Here is a 19,441-nt window from a genome sequence, read left to right as displayed (position 1 = left end):
TTGGATCTCAGATAACTATTTAGAAATATCTTATATGATTATATTATTATATATTTTGAAAGTGTCAAATATATACATCCATATAACGGATTTGACCGATTAGTTCCAAAAACCAATTTTAACGGCTTTATATCATTATATCGTGACTACGTAGAGGCGAAAACAAATAGTGCTAAACGCCAAAATTCCAATTTGTGAAACATTGGCAATATTTCGACAGTGTGCCGGCATTTAACTTTCAATGCCGTGAAGTCAACGAAAACGTCACACTAGTAGTACAGATGTACAGTATATTATACTATATACAAAGCTGTACAGTATATCTAAAGGTGAGATTGGAATCATTGACTGCAGTCTCACTCTCTCTCTTTCTTTCCTTTTTCCCGCGTCCCCACACTAATAATAATTGTCCCAATTCTTAAAAAGTAATAGAAAAAGAAATAAAATACTTGATCACTAAGCAAAGTAACCCAAATTTTTAAAAACCGTCGATTTTTTTTTATCAACGTCGATTTAGAGGTACACTCGTCAATTTATTTATTTATTATTATTGGTATATGAACTAAGCTTATTATTATGGTTACACAGGTTTGGGAGATGAGTGCATTGGAGCTTCTTCTTAAGGAGATTTTGTCTGTGATTAAACCATTTGAAGAAGATGTACAGTCACGCTATTATGTCATTAATGACTTTAGAGCTGCTGTGGCATCTGTCGAAAGTTTGAGAGGTAATATATTATATGTTTTACTTTAAGATTACATGTAAATGGATGATATCAAACGTTTTAATCATTTAATTATCAAGAATGTCTAACTCTAACAGATTAAGCAATAAACACCAACATACATCATATTTTTATTTTTTTTACTGCATGGACAGATTAAGAACCTTTGTCGGAAGTTGGAAAGGTGGCAATGTTGCTATTTATCGAGAGGGGCAAGAGTTATTTTGATTAAGAGCTCTTTCTCTAGCCTGCTAGTTTACTTTATGTCCCTTTTTATGGTGCCCTCATAGCGTGGTTGCAAGGATAGCGAGGACTATTAGGGACTTTTGGGGGACGATTCTGATGAGAACTTTCTGTATGCCCTAGTTAGTTGGATGAGTGTGCTTGTCCAAGAGAGATGGGGATTTGGGGAGGATCCAAGAGTTCAATATGGCCTTAATGGTCAAATGGCTCTGAAGGTTTGGAGAGGAGCGTGACAGGTTGTGGTGGCGAGTGTCAAATCTAGATTTGCTGAGACTAACCTAGGAGGATACAGTGGTCATAGTTCATACCCTTCTGGGGTGGAAGGGTATCCAGAGAGGTATCTAGGGGTTTTTGAGAGAGATCAGGTATGGTCTAGGAGACAGGGCTAGATTAGATTTTGGGAGAGGATAAATGGTTAGCAGAAAGACTTGTTGCTCTTGACTCTGCCATCTCAATTATTAAAAGTTGACCTTTCTGCAACTTCACGCAGTTAAATATTGGTAATCTTGGTTGGGACTTGGACATTTATGTTTCCTTGTCGAATTGCGACATTGAGTTTGCCGCCCTCATATAGAGGTTGGAGGCGATTTCAGCTATAAGGATGGAAAGAGACTTTTGGATTTGGGCTATAGGCAAGGATGAGAGTTCTCAACCAAATCCTTTTATTTCTTCCCTAACCTCTAATATCCCCGTTAACCGTCAAGGTAGCATTACTTTCTTATATTGGGTCAACAAAAATGCCTTGCAACTTGGAATAAGATTTCGATTATAGATAAATTGATTAGGAGAACAAAAATAATTGTAAATTTCTGCCCTTTGTGTATGGCTGATTGCGAGTCAGTTAGTCACACTCTCATCAATTGTCCCTTCTCATGGGAGATCGAGAGTCAATTTGGAGTGTATTGGGTTGTTCCTTGGTCAGTGAAAGATTTGTTGGCATCTTGGGTTTTAATGGTCCATCCTCTTAAAGGGTGTTGTATGTCAAACATTCTACCCTTTGCTATCATGTGTAGTGTTTGTGGCCGGTGAGGAATAGGAGACATTTGATTGTTGAGTGGTGTCTATGGAAGAGGTTATATTGATCAAAGATTTTTTTTTTTTTTTTTTTATGTCAATTTTGAGAGTGGAGAGCCACACTGTTTGAGGACTTTATATTCAGATGGAATCCTTGCTCGGACAAGCATGATCAAAGCTTCGAGTTCTCTATTTATTTATCTGTATTCTCCTTGTAATTCTGTTGTTTTCATAGTTCCTCTCGATTCTTATTATAATATTGATATTACGAGTGTATATGTGTAGACACAGTTTACCAATCAAAAAGAGAAGATGAAGAATCATACTCATTAGGAGCCCACTATCTAGTCATCTTTTCCCTATTCAATGAGTTTTACTAACACCCTTGAAATGATCATGAGGGCCGTCCTATGGGTTCCATGTTTCCATCGGTGAAAGGAGAAGATATCACTTAATATCTTGTCATGAGGTGTGTATGCCAAAAGAGAGAGGGATTGTGCGTTTGGAAGCTCATAGATAACTTTTCCTTGTTTTGCAAGTGGATCTGGAGATAGCTAATGAGGAAGGAGGGATTTAGAAAGATCTCGTCAAAGCCAAACATGGGTTGGAAGGGTGGGATGGTTCAAGAACCCGTTTGTTTCTCCTTATGTTTGTGCCATATGGAGGGGAATAATGAAAGACAAGGAAGGCTTCTTCATGAACATAATGAACAAGAAGAATTGCAAAGAAGGTTGTGTTGCACTCTATGTGAGAGCAACACATTTTATATTAAGCTTTTAGATTAATTAATTACAAAAAACTGGAAAGTAGAATAACAGAACATCCTGTATAATATAATGATATATTCTAGCTGTATCCTATAAAATATATCCATATAATGCAGCTGTATCCTATAAAATATATTCATATATTGTAACACTCCCCCTCAAGCAGGGCCATGTATATCAGACATGCCCAGCTTGGATCGTACACCAGAAAATATCTTGCCCAGAAACCGCCTTCGTAAGAACATCAACAGTCTGTTGAGACGTAGGTACATATGGTGTGCATATTTCTTTATTCAGAAGTTTCTCACGGATGAAATGTCGATCAATCTCAATATGCGTAGTACGATCATGTTGGACTGGATTAGCAGCAATGCTTATTGCTGATTTGTTGTCACAGTACAATGACATCGGTAAAGACACCAGAACCCGTAGATCGCTAAGAAGAATACGCAGCCAAATCAACTCACATACTCCATGAGCCATAGCTCGACACTCGGCCTCTGCACTAGATCTAGAAACAACTGATTGTTTCTTGCTACACCAAGTCACTAGATTACCGCCAACCATAGTGCAGTAACCTGAAGTAGAGCGTCAATCAGAAACTGAACCAGCAAAATCAGCATCAATCCATGACTCAACTCTCAAGTGGCCGTGATTTGAAAACAATAACCCATGGCCAGGACATCCTTTGAGATAGCGAAGTACTCAAATAACAGCATGGAGATGAGGGACACGACTGGCTCAAGACACAAACTGCATAAGCAATATCAGGTTGGGTATGAGAGAGCTAGAGTAACTTCCCACAAGCCTTTGATATTGACCAACATCATCAACAGACTCTCCCTCAGAATCAGCCAAACGATGATTTTGCTCAATAGGTGTGTCTACAGGGCAACACCCTAGCTGACTGGAAGCAGATAGCAAATCCATAATATACTTGCGCTGCGAAATGAATATACCAGAATTGGAACGGGCAACTTCAATACCCAGGAAGTAACGTAACTGCCCAAGGTCCTTGATCTCAAATTTAGATGCAAGATACTTCTTGAGAGAAGCAATTCCAGCTGCATCATCCCCAGTTATGACGATATCATCCACATAGACAATGAGTGCAACAGTCCCACTAACAGAGTGGCGAACAAACAAAGTGTGGTCAGCTACACTTTGGTTAAACCCATAAGAAACCATAACTGTACGAAACCAATCAGCCCAAGCACGAGGTGACGGTTTCAACCCATATAAAGATTTTCTCAAGGCGACAAACAAGCTCAGGATGTGCAGAGGAACGAAAACCAGGTGGTGGAGTCATGTATACCTCTTCCCGCAAGTTACCATTGAGGAATGCATTTTTAACATCAAGCTGGAACAAGGGCCATCCCTTAGTAGCAGCAAGGGAGAGAAGCACACGTATAGTGTTCATCTTTGCAACAGGGGCAAAGGTTTCCAGATAATCAATGCCACGAGTCTGTGCATAACCCTTGGCGACGAATCTAGCCTTATATCGACTAATTGTGCCATCAAGGTTCTCTTTTGCATTAAAAAGCCACATAGAGTCTATTGCACGACGCCTAGGAGGAAGAGGAACAAGCCCCCAAGTGTCATTCTTTTCAATAGCATTCAGTTCTTCAATCATGACAGCCTTCCAATGTGGTTGACCAAGTGCATCTGCAACTGTTTTAGGTAAAGATACAGAATTCAGTGAAGCTAGAAAAGATTGATATGCAGGTGACAACCGATGGTACAAGTACGTTTCGCCTTGCGTTCAGCAATGGGGTGATCATCAATAACCACTGGATTGGTACCTGAAGTATGAGTGAATGACCGTTTCGCCTTACGTGGAGCAATAGGGTGGTCATTAATAACTGCTGGATTTGTACATGAAGACTCGGGCAAACTGGATGATGTAGGCTTGGATGGCTTTGGCGGAGCAAAGGAAGATTGGCATTTGGGCAAAGGAGGTGTAGCACGTAATTTGCGAGAATATACCTTTAAAAGAGGAGGTGGGATATCTGATCTGCAAGAATCTACATGTAAAGGAGAATCATTAGAGACGGTAGAAAGAGGGATGGGGTCAACCAACGACTTAGGCAACTCTGGAATACTCAAACCAAGAGCATAAGGAAACCACTCCCCCTGAGGCTGAGTAGGACCTGTAAAATAAGGAATATGCTCAAAGAAGGTTACATCACGAGAAATGTACCGACGACGACTAGGGGGATGATAACAATAGTAACCTTTATGAGTATGAGAATAACCCACAAACACACACTTCAGTGCACGTGGATCAAGCTTAGAGCGAGCTTGACCTAAGACCTATACAAAACAGGTGCTCCCAAACACTTGAGGAGGTAAAAGGAAAGGTGATTGATTATGATATAAGATAGAGAAAGAGGTCTTAAACCCAAGAACCCGAGATGGTGTCCTATTGATTAGATACACAGCAGTTTGGACTGCATCTGGCCAATAAGTGGAAGGGACATTCATGCCAATACAGATAGCACGAGCAAATAAGAAAAAGAAACATGACCAAGACGAAGATGGCACTGCATCACATGCATTTTATTAGAAAGATGGGATTGAGACTGAGAATGTAAGGCACACGGAATTGTTGGAGCTGCATTTAAATCTAATAAGTAGAGGCCATTCTCTTCACGCCCACTGCCCTCTGCAACACCAAATCCTAAAAAACACAGTAAGAAGGGTAAAAGGTCACACTGCAGTTTAAGGCATGAGTTACGCTACTAACAGAGACTAAATTAGTGGCTAATTGAGGAATATGTAGAACATATGTCAATGTGAGACTAAATTAGTGGCTAATTGAGGAATATGTAGAACATATGTCAATGTGAGAGAGGATGTAACTGGAACATGTCCTTTCCCAGCAATAGAGTTAAAAAACCCATTCACTAGGTGTACTTTCTTCTGACCCAAATCTATAGTGTATGACCGGAAAAATGAGGACATACCAGTCATATTCTCAGATGCACCAGAGTCGGTGATCCATGGTTTAGATGGAGATGCAGTAACGTTATTGGCACGCTACCTGATTGTGCAAAAGTGGATGTCGGGGTGGAGGAACTCCCATGAACCTGTGCAAAAAATTGTCGAAACTTATGAAGTTCCTCCTCAGTAAGAGTGGCTTCCCCAGACATGGGTTGACCAGATGCCATATGTGCAGAAGGAGGGGTAGTATGACCAAGTTGTTGGCGACCTATTGATGTCTGTCCAGAATGACCATTAAGTTCCCAACAGTCCCTCTTCAAGTGGCCCCACCTGTGATAATGATTACACTGCTTCCTAGGATGAGCAGAAAATGGGCAGTCAGGCAGGAAGAGGCAACAAAGGTGGTCTAGAAGACTAAGGTGGTGCTGTTGTATATTTGGCAACCATGGCCATAGTATCAGTCATAACTACAGGAGGTGCGGGTGCTCGGCGACTAAGATTAGAAAGACAGTATGCATAAGCCTCCTCAAGAGTCAGGAATGGCTCCCTGTCAAGTAATTGAACACAAGCATATTCAAAATCAGGATTAAGGCCACCCAGAAACTTAAATACCCATTGTTTCTCCACCAATTTTGCATAGATCTCTGCTGCAGATTGACCCTTTGATGTAACCCCAGCAGGCCACTCAATATATGTATCATAATAAGTCTGTTCTTCCCAAACTGATCGCAATTGCGCAAAGTACTCGCCCAAAGTCAGATTTCCCTGCTTAAAAGGCATAATTTCCTAGTCCAGCTGAAAGATATGTGCATTATTCTGACGCTGAGAATATGTATGCTTTAAGGATTCCCAAATCCCCTTAGCTGTCTGTGTAAATAAATACCCTGCTGAGATTTGTGGCTGCATAGAGTTAACCAACCAGGTATGAACAATCGAATCATCATCAAACCATTTGGGATAATTAGCATCAGTCTCCTTCGGTTCTTTTGTAGCACCGGTTAGGTAGCCAATTTTTCCTTGCCCACCCATATACATTTTGGCAGACTGTGACCACACCACATAATTTAATCCATTTAGCTTAGCCGTGGTAATCTGCATCATAGGATTTTCATTGGATTGGGAAGACAAACCATCAATGCTCCCCAAACCAGCCCCTCTAGAAGTTTCATTATTGTTTGGTTCAGTCATCTCACAAACAAAAGAATAACTAGATCACACGGCTTTACACAATCAATGGATTATATTTATCACATCTCAAAACTTAAACATTGGAAAGATTTTAGGAAAAAGTAGAGAAAGGAAAAAAAAAAAGATTAATAGATCTCATTAATATGGAGATTGGTAGGTGGAAGAAGATGGCGGTAGCAGCCACAATGGTGGTAGTGGTTAACCAGATCAGGGTTGGCTCCGATACCAAGAAGAATTGCAAAGAAGGTTGTGTTGCACTCTATGTGAGAGCAACACATTTTATATTAAGCTTTTAGATTCAGAAATTACAAAAAACTGGAAAGTAGAATAATAGAATATCCTGTAGAATATAATAATATATTCTAGCTGTATCCTATAAAATATATCCATATAATGCAGCTGTATCCTATAGAATATATTTATATATTCTAACATGTTAGAATATACAATGATGACGTTTTTGTTTTGGTAGGATGTTTGGTATAGAGATCGATCATTAAAAGAAGATTGTACAGCCATATGAAGGAAGATGTCAATGGTAAAGGAGAACATGGGGCAGGATAATGAAGTTCTCTCTTGGGATGTTGGCTTTAGGTGCTCATTCATGATTAGGACCTTCCACTCTAGGAGTGGGAAGGACAACCGGATAACATAGACATGATGGAAAAGCTTATTATTTTCATTGTCATACTCAAAATTGTTGTATTATTATTGTTTAAAGAGAATGCTCAGTCAAAATGATACTTCAATGTCTATTATATCATGTCGTAATCCCTTGGGTTTTTTCTATAATTCTATCTAGTACAGATGAAAAAAACTTGGGGCAGTGGGTTCTATTTCTTCTGTGGTACTTTATGCGTGTTCTAACTGTAATTGTGCAAACAGGTGCGACTGTTGAACCATTTGGCTCTTTTGTTTCTAATTTATACTCAAGATGGGGTGATCTGGATATATCCATTGAGTTACCAAGTGGTTCTTTAGTTTCACCCACGGGGAAGAAACGAAAACAGAGGTTGCTTAGGGATATACTCAGGGCTTTGCAAAGGAGAGGTAGAGTGCGTAACATCATTAATGTATTTCAGTGCCATTTTTTTAACTTTCCTTTCTTGGTTCTGTATTTCCTTTAGGGCATATTTGTTTGATTTGAATGTTTGATCTGGTCAGAAAAGATATCGACTGTGCCATCATTCTTTGTCTACATTTAACATCATATACATATTTCACATATAGGTACAAGTTGTCTATTAGGTATTGCTTTAGTCATAAACATTTGTACTCATGCAAAAACTCTTTCCCTTTTATCATACATAATGCGAAAGATGCATTATTACTCTGTTACTGCACCGATAAAAAAATGAAAGGATGGATAAATAACATACCGTCTTTTAAGATCTCTCTTATTTACACTATTATGGGGATCTATCGGTCGACTTGGCAGTTGTCAGTTTCTAATACGACTTTGTGTTCAGCTTGAGTAGAATCTTAAGACTAGCATACTGCACATAGGTTTGATCTTTTCTTTGTTTGTTGGTGAGAGTTTTTCTCACCTCTGTTGTATAGTTATATCCTTTTATTCTTCTCTTTCTCATGCTGCTTTATTAAAACTTTAGATTTACAAAATGGATAAAATATACATGACACAAGTATTAACTATATTTAGTGTACAAGACCACTTCTTGTGGCAGTTATGATTGGGCCACTTATAATTCCCTGAAAAATCTAGCATTGACAGGGAGCGTCAATGCATATGAAAGGGACACTGGTGTGAGGAACATTCGCCTGAAAATAGTCAAAAACACACACTACAACACCCTAGTGATCAACCATTACAACAGAATTCCCTCATCAGGGGTGGAGTGGACACTTGAATCCACATGTCCTCTTAGGATTAACTGTTCTGATGGTATGTTGAGAATCACTTTAATCCAAAATCCCGAGATGCTGGAGAGCGGCACAAGGACAATAACACATCAGAAGGACTACAGGTCTATCAAGGAGCAAACACATTCGCAAATACACACACCACAATGTCAGATTTATATTAGATGCCCAAATATGTACTAACCAAATTAAATAGTTCAAACTAATACATCGCTTTGTTAGAAAACAAGTAATTTTAGAGTAATAGAGGTTAGTTTTTATATTTTATGGGTACTGCAATTAGTCTCATGTTGAACATCTAAGATGGTGGACGAGTTACCCCTCCTATTTATAGAGAAAAATGTAAATTTAACTTGCTTCATTATAATTATTCTTAGAGTTTAACATCGTATGGCTGTATCAGAGCCTTAGGGTTCAACCTTGGGTGTTAATGCATTTGGGTGATTAAAGGCATTGACAACTCTGGCAGTCGGTGATCGAAACTCTAAAAGGAAATTTTGTTCAAAATATCTTTATTCTCTCTTCTTGCTATTTTCTATGGTGAAGGTATAACCTGTTTCCAACAAAGCCCACTCTTATTTTCATTGTTGTTCAAGCTTCACCACCATTTGATGTGCTCCGTTCATTTGTGCTGCCTCTAGATTATGAGCTCTTGTTGTTGATGGCATAGTACAAGATATTATTGCCTTATTGGCTTTGCATTCGAAACTATTTAGGCATATGTGCCGAAGCTAATACTCCTGAAAAAGCTTGAGTTGTCAAGGAGTAGAGAGCTAATTACTTAAACCAGGATCCTAGCATTTGGCCACGCTGACTTGATGGTACAGCTTTCAATGACTTAACACTCTTTGGCGGCTCCACTCTCCTAGTAGTATTCAATGATTTAACACCGTGTTCATACATAATACAAAGGCTTTTAGTCTAGCTCTTTATCGTCTCTCCTGTTGTTCAAACCTTGGGCATGAGGTCGCTTTGATACCAAGGCTGGGTTTGATTTGTGGAAAATTCATGGGATAAAAATCGCTCATCGTGTTTGTCCATGTTTGATATGAGTGAGAAAGGACTATTGCACTGTGTCGAGTTTTACGTTGTTTACCACGATTACGGGAAAATCTGTAACACGTCAAAATGAAGGGTAACCATTTTAGTGATTTACACTCTGTGACAATTAACAATTAAACCATTTTTCTTCCTCTCGTTCTCTCTCAATTTAATATGCAAACAAGACATGTCCTACTGCTTTTGACTTCTTGCATGCCAGAGCTATTCAAGTATTTTAAATTCCTTTTCTGCTTTCATTTCTCCCTAAAATTAAACCTGCAACTTTTCATTCATTTATAGTCTAAGATATCAGATATCTTTCACCAAGCCTTACTTCCTGATTTTCCTGTATCACTAATAGTTCACTCAGTTTCTAGTATGTTTGTTCAGCAAACATGATTTTTAAACAAACTGAATAACATGTCCACAGCCTTGTTCAATGAGTTGTCACATGTCAAATTGACTAATTTTTACACTTAACAGTGTGTGCATGAATAATTTAAACCACCGACATTAAGATCAACAGAAAGGTGGGACAGTACAGTTTTACTACTGCATTTGGTTATGTTGAGTGCATCATCCAACTGCAGAAGTTATAATGATATTGAATACAACAGCATTTACCTTTTTTTGATTGATTGAATACAACATTTAGTTATATTTTGTTTGGAACTAATACTATCAGACAGTCTAAAATGTATCTTTTCTCATTTTTAGTGAACATTCTGATTTGCATTTTGCTTTGCTTAATCTAAGGATATTTGTTTCAGGTGTAGTTCGTAGCACACAATTTATTCCGCATGCGAGAGTTCCTCTTCTCATCTTTGAGAGCAACTACCAGAGTATCTCTTGCGATATATCTATCAGTAATCTTGTGGGCCAAGTTAAATCCAAGTTCCTTTTGTGGATCACCCAGATAGATGAGCGGTTCCGCGATATGGTTTTACTGGTACGTTTTAGTATGATATCGGTACTTGGTGCTAGACTTTTGATCATCACTATGTTTCTCTTATATTTGATTCTTGCATGCAGGTCAAGGAATGGGCCAAATCACAAGATATAAACAGTCCAAAGACCGGAACTTTGAATTCATATTCCCTTTCTCTGCTTGTTATTTTTCATTTTCAGGTGACGTATAATCATTTGCTCGTTTACATTTCGCACATACTTGGGATGCGAGGACTATTTCTGTGCATAACTCATTCTTATGTTTTAGCTAAGTCACATTGACATGGATACGTGTGTTCGTGTCTGACACGGTGAAATATAAAAAGTTGAGGTATATCACATACAATATGTGTCCTAGTGGCGTTTGACACAGACAAGTGGATACGTATCCGACACATTATTTTTGAAATATGGCGTCTCGATGTAACATAGTGTTTTAGCAACAGCTAACTCTTGATTGATTATAGAATAACATACTCTAACACAATTTTTTGCATGCTCTGTTCATGACCATCCCAAACAAAAATATTGATCTTTACTGAGACCATTTGATGTAATCATTTCTTAGCATCCATCAATGCTTGTTTTTAGGTGGACCCACATACTGTATGAAGATTCTATGCAATTCGACAGAATCCTGAGTTTTGAGTAGTTGTATACTTGTATATCCCTCATAGGGCCTATTTACCGCAAGACTGGAATAGACTAGAACTAAATAGTTTGTGGTTGTTTTCAGGTTCACAGTGACTCTAGTTTGTACATTTCCAAATCGTCAAGTGTAGCCTCGATTCATGTGGTTTTCTTCCTGAGATTTTAATTATGTTCTTCTTTTCGAAATAGAGTTTACGATTTTCAGAAAGTTAAACATTAAATTGCAATCTAAGGTTGTTGATTGCCTACCTATATCCGTGGTTTTTAAAGAACTGATACTTCTCCAAACGCAAAGTATTGGTGCCCGATATGTATCGGATACCGATACCCCCTGATATGCGTCCTACATGTGTCCATTACTCCAATTGAAGTATTCGAATTGTTTTGATGTTGGTATTTTGACTATATTTGTGTGTATTTTATTTATTTTATTTTTATTTAGGGGTGTTGCTTGAACTTTCGGAAAATTTATGTTGCTGCCTACGTTACATTGACACAGGTAGGTGTGTCCGGATACGAACTCTCTGACACGGAGAAATATAAAAAATTGAGGTATATATCACATACAGTATGTGTCAGATACGTGTCGGAAAATTTATGTTGCTGCCTAAGTTACATTGACACAGGTAGGTGTGTCCGGATACGAACTCTCTAACACGGAGAAATATAAAAAATTGAGGTATATATCACATACAGTATGTGTCCGATATGGGTCGGACACGTATCTGACACAGATTGTCCATGTAACATAGGTTGCTGCTTATTGCTTAAATGTGAGAAGGACATGCTTTAAATTAGATGCTTATTTGGTGGAGGATGTTAATGTTCAATTATATAATTTTTTTTTTATGTAACGTGCCCTTCACGTATCCGTATCTGTTTTGTTAAGTGCCATATCCGCATGTCCTTGTTGGTCATATCCGTGTCACGTGTCAATGTCCGTTGTAAGCAGCAAGGGGAGTTTAGTTGGTCTCCTGTAACAGCTGAGGTGCTTAGCTTTTTACTTTCTCCGTGATTGATTAGTTAAAATGTAAGTAACAATGAGACAGTATGTATGTGATTCCATCTAGGGTTTCCAGTTAATGTATGCCTGAAATCGGAATTCTTATTGTTAGGATTTTTTAGTATGTTTTAGGTTATTTTATCAACACTACTATCAATGGGAAAAAATTTAACAGAAATTTCAATATCAACATTCTCCACCTTTCATATATTATGTGGACTCACTCATTCGCCCACCTCTTTAATAATTCCATTAATATGGTCAATCTTCCCTCGACCATTGATGTGCATACAAGTAGACTGAGCCCACTCCATGTATCTAGTCACATCTGTCTACTATTTCAGCTCGTTCAGAAAAAGGTCTTACTCTTCTGTTGATGGTGGTATGACTAGTATCATCCCGAGCTTGGGAAGTAAAAGTTATCACCATTCACCATCCAGGTTTGACAGCTGTGATAGATAAAACTGGATGGTGATGGTGATAACTGTTACTTCCAAAGCTCAGAATAATACCACCACCAGCAGAAGAGTAAGACCTACAAACCTGGATGGTGAATGGTGATGACTTTTACTTCTGAAGCTCGGAATGATACCACCACCAGCAGAAGAGTAAGACCTTTTTCTGAAAGAGCTGAAATAGTAGACAGGGATAAAGCAAAAGATCTAGTAGAGGGAGTTCATGCAGTTAAGGGTACCTTTCCAAAGAGCAATTGGTAAGTCAAGTTACAGATCACTGGTGTTGGAGGCATTTGAGGAGCAATAATGCATGCCTAAAAAGGTTTTGGTGATTGTTTCTCTAGTAGATTGTGTGCTAGATTCTCCTTGAGGAGTTGACGAGGCTGTAGTAATAGGGATCTAAGCGGCGTCAATCGAACTACAGCAGACTGCCCATTTGTGTATAGCTAGTTTTCTGTTTTCTTACCTATTGTTCTTGTAGGTAAGTAAAATGAAGTAGAAGACTGAAAGACAGGGATTTTATATAATATAAAATGACTCTTATGCCCCCACATCCCTAATTACCTCATGCATGCCTCTGAATACCAGCCATTTATTTTTTGACTATTCTTTATTTTCTTCGTAGTTTTTATGTGGTTGTATATGTTTATGTGGTTGTATATGTATCTTGGTGATTAAGCTAGAAGTGGTCTAATTTTATGTAACCATTTAGTTTCTTCTTCAATCATTTATTATTCTGTTATTGATATTCTACTTCTGTTTCTGCTTGCTTCAGACTTGTGAACCTGCAATTTTACCTCCACTTCAGGAACTCTATGCTGGGAATATCGCTCATGATCTTACAGGTGCATGCAATCTTAAGCTTCATTAGCTCATGGAATGGGTTCTAGATTCTTTATCCTCCATGGTGCTTTGTAGAACTCCATTTTTCGTGCAAATTACGACCTTGGGAAAGATGTCCATATATATATATATTATCTTTTCATATGGAAATGATCTTTTATTTATCATGCACTATATGTGATACATTTTTTGACAGTGTATCTCTTTTCTGTAGGTGTTAGGGTCACTGCTGAAAGACAGATCCAGGATATATGTCTTACAAATATAGCAAGGTTCAGGACAAACAAAATGGGAAACATAAATAGAAGCACTCTTTCGGAGCTTTTTATTTCTTTTTTCAATAAGGTAACATCTTATAATGTTGATTTGGACTTTTTCTTTAAGTAATGTAACACTTTTTAAAGCTTTGAATTTGTCTGTTGTATTGGTATAATGCCCCCACAGGAATTACTATTTTACCATTATAAGGATCCCCAAAGTGGCAGCGGCCTGGTCTATCTAAACTTTAGTCGGAATAGTTTTAGGAAAATCTTCTAAACATAGTTTTGACTTTTGACAACAAAGGATGACAGTCTTTTTATTTAATGTATGCAATAAGCAACCTGTTTTGAAGAGTTGCATGATGCACCTCCATGTAAAGTGCCATGTTGCTACTGAATACTGTCATCCTAAACTAACTTTATTGTTAGGTATGTCGTATATACTAAGATTTTTATTTTGGGGAGTGGAAAGGCTCCCCTTTCCAGTCAATGCTATAACAAAATTGGTTATTCCTTTTATGTTCCACAAATTCGCCACAAACCCATGCCATGGGGTGTCTATACTAGGTACTCACTACCATCTATACAAATGCAAATGCCACCACACCATCAGAACCATAGTCATCAAATCATATATCCTGTCATATATCATTTTTCTTTTTTATTATATCGAATTGTATGATATGATTAAAATAAATATTCTATAGTTTTATGTGAGTTTCTGCATGTGTATGTAAGTTTCATCCACGAATATACATAAATATAGTTTATAATGTACAATATTAGTATATTATTAATGTATGGTAAAAAAATTCCATCATTTTCAACCATTGTGCCCAAATCTTTATAATACATAAAGCACTACGCCAGTTCTTAGTTCTTAGTTTTTTTTTAGAAATAATCTGAGGTTTGGCAGACCCCCACCTGTATATTACCATCAAGTTCTTACATAGATTATACCTGCTGCGTCCTCCTTTACAATGTCATATAAACCCTTCTCTAAGAGAGGACCAACAAATCTTAGACAATTACATTCTACCAAACATAGGCTAGCCAAATAATCTGTTGCTCTATTTGACTGCCTATATACATGTGAAAATGAAACAAAAGTAAAAGACCTACTCAAAGTTTGGATTGATGTGACCAAATCCACACAATACCACGATGGAGCTTCAATCTTATTTATAACTTGTACCGCCCTGAGTGAATCAGAATTTACTTCCACTTATTTATGATCCATTTGTAAGCAATTGATCAGTCCAGTTTCAATAGCCTTGAGCTCCTGAAACAGCACAGATTTGAGACCCTCATTTCCAGTATATGTCATGAGAACCTCACCATTGCAATCCCTTGTCAGACCCCCATACCCTGTACCATCCGAAGACAATGCACCATCTGCATTCAACTTGATATTTGAACTAATAGGTGGCCACCAATTGCATGGCCTTGTATTTTGACCTGAGAAAAGAACTTACAGACCAATTCTATGGCATAGAGATCTAGCTAATTGAGAATCAGGAATCTCAGATATCTTTACCTGTAAATAGTTTTTCATATCTCTCTTGATCTTTTGTAAAATCAAATCTGCATTGTTCTGGTTGTTTCTGAACCCACGAGCATTCCTCTCTTTCCAAATTACATCTACAGTTGCACAAAAGTAAGCCTTAGTTCTTAGTTGAATAAGTAAAGATTGCTTTGAATTAGGATTGTTTATCAACTAAAACCTAAGATGGCTTAGAAAGGAGAAGAAAATCTAAATGACTTGTAAAAACTCAGTTTTCGGATTATAAGATGTCTCGGGTGCAAGTCTTTCCACGTGCATTTGCACAAAAATTAAAACTAGTGACTACTTGTGTGTTTATTTCCAATGTGTCCTGCTGAGGGGGAGTGTTGAGATTATTTCACCCCATAATAGGGTTTTTTAGACTTTGGTCATACGCATAGTTGGTTTATTAGACTTTGGTCCAGAAAAACTTGAATATTAGACTTTAGTCATAGTTCTGTTTGTCAACTTGTCAACGTGGTCAATTTTCTTACATACGTCTGACAGTCAATAAACAGAACTAGGACTAAAGTCTAATATTCAAGTTTTTCTGGACCAAAGTCTAATAAACCAACTATGCATAGGACCAAAGTCTAAAAAACCCTTATATTTATGTCTATCCCCCCAAGTTACATTGGCGCGGACACGTGTGTCACACGGATACAAAGTGTCTAACACGGTGAAATATGAAAATTTGAGATAAATTACAATGTGTCCATGTTTTCCCGACACGGACACGTGGATGCTTATCTGACACGGATTATTTTTGAAACATGGTGTGTCATGTAACATAGCTATCCCTGTACCTCCTCTCCGTATTCATAGAATTTGCACACTCTACAAGTTCAAGCTTATGGAGAATTTGACAATTTGACAACATAAAAACAACTAACGTATGAATTTCGTCCAGAAATGGTGGATGGTGCATGTCACCTCATGTCACGACATTTCTAAAGTTGCATAGTGATGCATAAATTGATCGGAATCCCCTTATTATTTGCCAAACAACCCCCAAAAACACTAGACACATGGTGGGACCGGACCGGATTGGCTATTTAAAAGGAGGAACTAGGAAATGGTTACTTCTTCACATGGCTCCCTTACAAGGATTTGGACCAGAATAGGAGTCTTTAGCCCAGTCCAATGTTATTCTTAGAGTACTGTTTGATAGTTGTATTTTAGTTATGCTTTTACGAGGCACTTTTTAAGTATGTGGATCAAGTGTTAGTTGATCTAATGTAGGGTCTTCCATGTGTTCTTTCCTCATCTTTTTTGGAACTTTATTATTTCAAACAATTTCTACACTTTATAATGTTTACTTCTTTAATAAATGTTGCAAAAAAATAGGGTGGTCTAGGGGTCTTAATTTTATGTCTAAGTTACATTGACATGGATACGTACGAAGTGTCTGACACGGCAAAATATAAAAATGGAGGTATATCACATACAATATCTGTCGTGTGTGTTGATATGTATCCAACACAGAATATTTTGAAATATGGAGTGTCCATGTAACATGGTTTTACACGGATATTGTAGATATATAAACAGAATTATAATCTGTACGAATCTTTGAAAGTGAATGCTTGAATTTTTGTTGAAAAGTTTATGAGATAGCGCCAGATTACGATCAAAATAAACTCATTCTCGCGCATACCTAAATTAGAATAGTGACATGTACCATATATTTATTTTTAGTAGTAGGTGGTTCTACTTGTCCCATTTAGAAGTGCTTTTCTTACTTGATTTTAACTAAGAAAACGCTATAAGGAAATTCTTCAGAAGTAGTTGTTTAGCTTTTCCTTCTTAAAATGTATAAGATGGTTTCTTGAAATCTGGTAATATCTACAAGTTAAAAGGGTAAGTGGAAAAAAGTTCACCAGCAAATAATAATTATTTTTGTTCAAGTTTGTCTTTTGATTGCTTCCAAGCAAGCTTTTTAGCTTATTCAATATTATTGGTTTATTGGTTGAAATGTTGTTTCTTTGAATTCTTTCTTGCCATGCGTAATTCCATCAAATTTAGTGCGTTAGTGGTGGTCTTAATTTGTATTTCCCTATTCTTAATTTGTGTTTGTATCTCCATAACAGGGAGTATGACATCTTGTTAATTTGTATTTTGTATGCTTTGCAGTTTTCTAGAATCAACACAATGGCATCAAAATATGCAATTTGCACGTATACCGGGCAATGGGAACCTATAACGAGCAAAGAGAGTTGGATGGCCAAATCACACCCTTTGGTTGTAATATACTCTCTCTCTCTCTCTCTCTCTTTTTGGATCTATATATGTAGATAGAAAACAAAATTAAATTTCTTGATATTATTCACCATGAACCCGCGTGCTGATTTTTTGCTGTGTAGATTGGAGATCCATTTGAACAAGCTGAAAATGCTGCAAGAGCTGTAGGCAAGAAAGAACTTATTATGATATCTGAAGCATTCAACGAAACCTCTTGTATGCTCTTAGGTAATCAGGAACAAAGCTTTTTGGTTACCAGTCTCGTAAGGCCCCAAATCAGATCACAATTTTCTCCAAATAAAGGGAATTCTACTTTCCGGAGTGGAGGTTTTGGACATCGTGCAGATGTATCCAGTACAACACGTCCAGTTCGAGGCCAATACCAGGGCATGCCATTGGATAGTTACTCTTCTCCTGTATATTCACAACGGCAACAATTTCGCAGCCCAGTGCATCCAATTGAGAATCGATTTCAAAACTGGCAATCAACTCTGCATCCTTCACCTGTTGTCTCATCACAAAGGCATCTATCTTACAGTACAGTGCGCCCAATACAAAATCATTACGAGAATAGGCAAATGGAATCTCCATCCTTGCCGAATGTCTACCTCCCAAGACAAGGACAGGCAGTTCATGGTCAAGGTCAACAAGTCTGGAGGCCAAGGCACTCTGAGAGATGATAGATGTGAGCTGAAATACTTTATCTGCTTTATTTTACTTTCAGAGGAAAAAGCTAGCCACAGGCAGTTTGGGTGGGTTCCAATAGTTTTGCTGAACTCTGATATGCTAAAGTTTCGTGTCATTAGAAACACAAACAGGTGCTGATGTTAATCCTTTGTATTACAAAAGCCAGGTGGATGTTATCCCATGTACTCATCTAGTCATCTCAATTTCCTTTCCTTGAAATCAAACGAGTGGAATGTGTTTCCCGTGCTTGTCAGTGTACTGCCCTTAAGCTGCTTCTTTAGGGTAAAGATTTTTGGCCCGTCATGAATGTCAACCTAACTGGCTTTTTGTAGGAAAGCTTCCTCGAGATGGAGCTTGTCCTCTGAAAATTAGACCCAAAGATCGATATTAGACCTAATATCACAAGGCCATGCACTTAAAAAAATTCAGAAAGAAAAAAGTGTGCTATGCTACTAATTGCTTTTAGGATTTTCGCACAGTTCTCGACTATGTACTAAAGAAGCCAACACGAGGTTTTGCACTGACAGAACTTTGAAAAGAAAAAGTGTGCTATATAAGCTCTTCATTGCTTTGTGATTACTTGTGCACTGGTTCTAGTCTATGTAATATGTACCAGTGAAATGATTTCAGGGTTGGGTTCTCCCGATTTTAAAACTATGTAAAATTAGACTACAATGTTCTTCTATATTCTGAATTTCTAATAGGTAAGAGATGTTCGAGGCGATGTGTTTGAAGACTTAAAAAAACCGGTATTGCCATACTTGTAAACTTATAGTGATTTCAATAGCTCTACATAGATTCTTGACGTAATAATTTCACCATAAGGTTTTGACTTTAAGCTCCAAAAGCCGTATTTTAGTATTTATAGAGACGTAGAGTTAAATTCCTTAAATTAGATTTTGTTAAGTTTAATCCTCCTTCACTTTGAGGAGCTAAACTTCTAAGTTAACAAGTCACTGTTTCTAATCTCTTGACATAAAATTTAGGGTTATACTGACATACTCCCTAC

General features: G+C 37.6%; 1 protein-coding gene across 4 annotated transcripts; it reads left to right on the top strand.

Moving 5' to 3' along the window:
- The first annotated feature begins 339 nt into the window (after nt 1–339).
- HESO1 (Nucleotidyltransferase family protein) lies at nt 340–18,678 on the top strand. Of its 4 annotated transcripts, none has more exons than XM_086575429.1 (9): nt 340–519; nt 589–727; nt 7,765–7,929; nt 10,572–10,750; nt 10,834–10,929; nt 13,634–13,703; nt 13,916–14,046; nt 17,638–17,745; nt 17,868–18,678. In XM_086575429.1, the coding sequence occupies exons 2-9, from the start codon at nt 598–600 to the stop codon at nt 18,423–18,425; spliced, it is 1,437 nt and encodes a 478-aa protein (XP_086431555.1). In that variant the 5' UTR covers nt 340–519; nt 589–597; the 3' UTR covers nt 18,426–18,678. The 4 variants fall into 4 exon arrangements, with proteins under 4 accessions (XP_086431555.1, XP_086431554.1, XP_086431557.1 ...); XM_086575428.1 differs by having other exon boundaries at nt 341–519; nt 17,638–17,748; XM_086575431.1 differs by lacking the exon at nt 340–519 and adding an exon at nt 7,352–7,417 and having other exon boundaries at nt 17,638–17,748.
- The last annotated feature ends 763 nt before the right edge of the window (nt 18,679–19,441 follow it).

This window comes from Coptis chinensis, chromosome 8 (assembly GCF_015680905.1).
Source record: "Coptis chinensis isolate HL-2020 chromosome 8, ASM1568090v1, whole genome shotgun sequence".
In the NCBI taxonomy this organism is placed as follows: domain Eukaryota; kingdom Viridiplantae; phylum Streptophyta; class Magnoliopsida; order Ranunculales; family Ranunculaceae; genus Coptis; species Coptis chinensis.
This window is presented reverse-complemented; position numbering and strand designations above follow the sequence as displayed.

Excerpts from the sequence above, each read along its gene's own strand:
- HESO1 (XM_086575428.1), top strand. The coding sequence starts at position 598 with ATGAGTGCATTGGAGCTTCTTCTTAAGGAGATTTTGTCTGTGATTAAA. Across the intron at positions 10,930-13,633 it reads TTGTTATTTTTCATTTTCAG|ACTTGTGAACCTGCAATTTT; the intron begins GTGACGTATAAT and ends TGCTTGCTTCAG. Across the intron at positions 13,704-13,915 it reads TATCGCTCATGATCTTACAG|GTGTTAGGGTCACTGCTGAA; the intron begins GTGCATGCAATC and ends TCTTTTCTGTAG.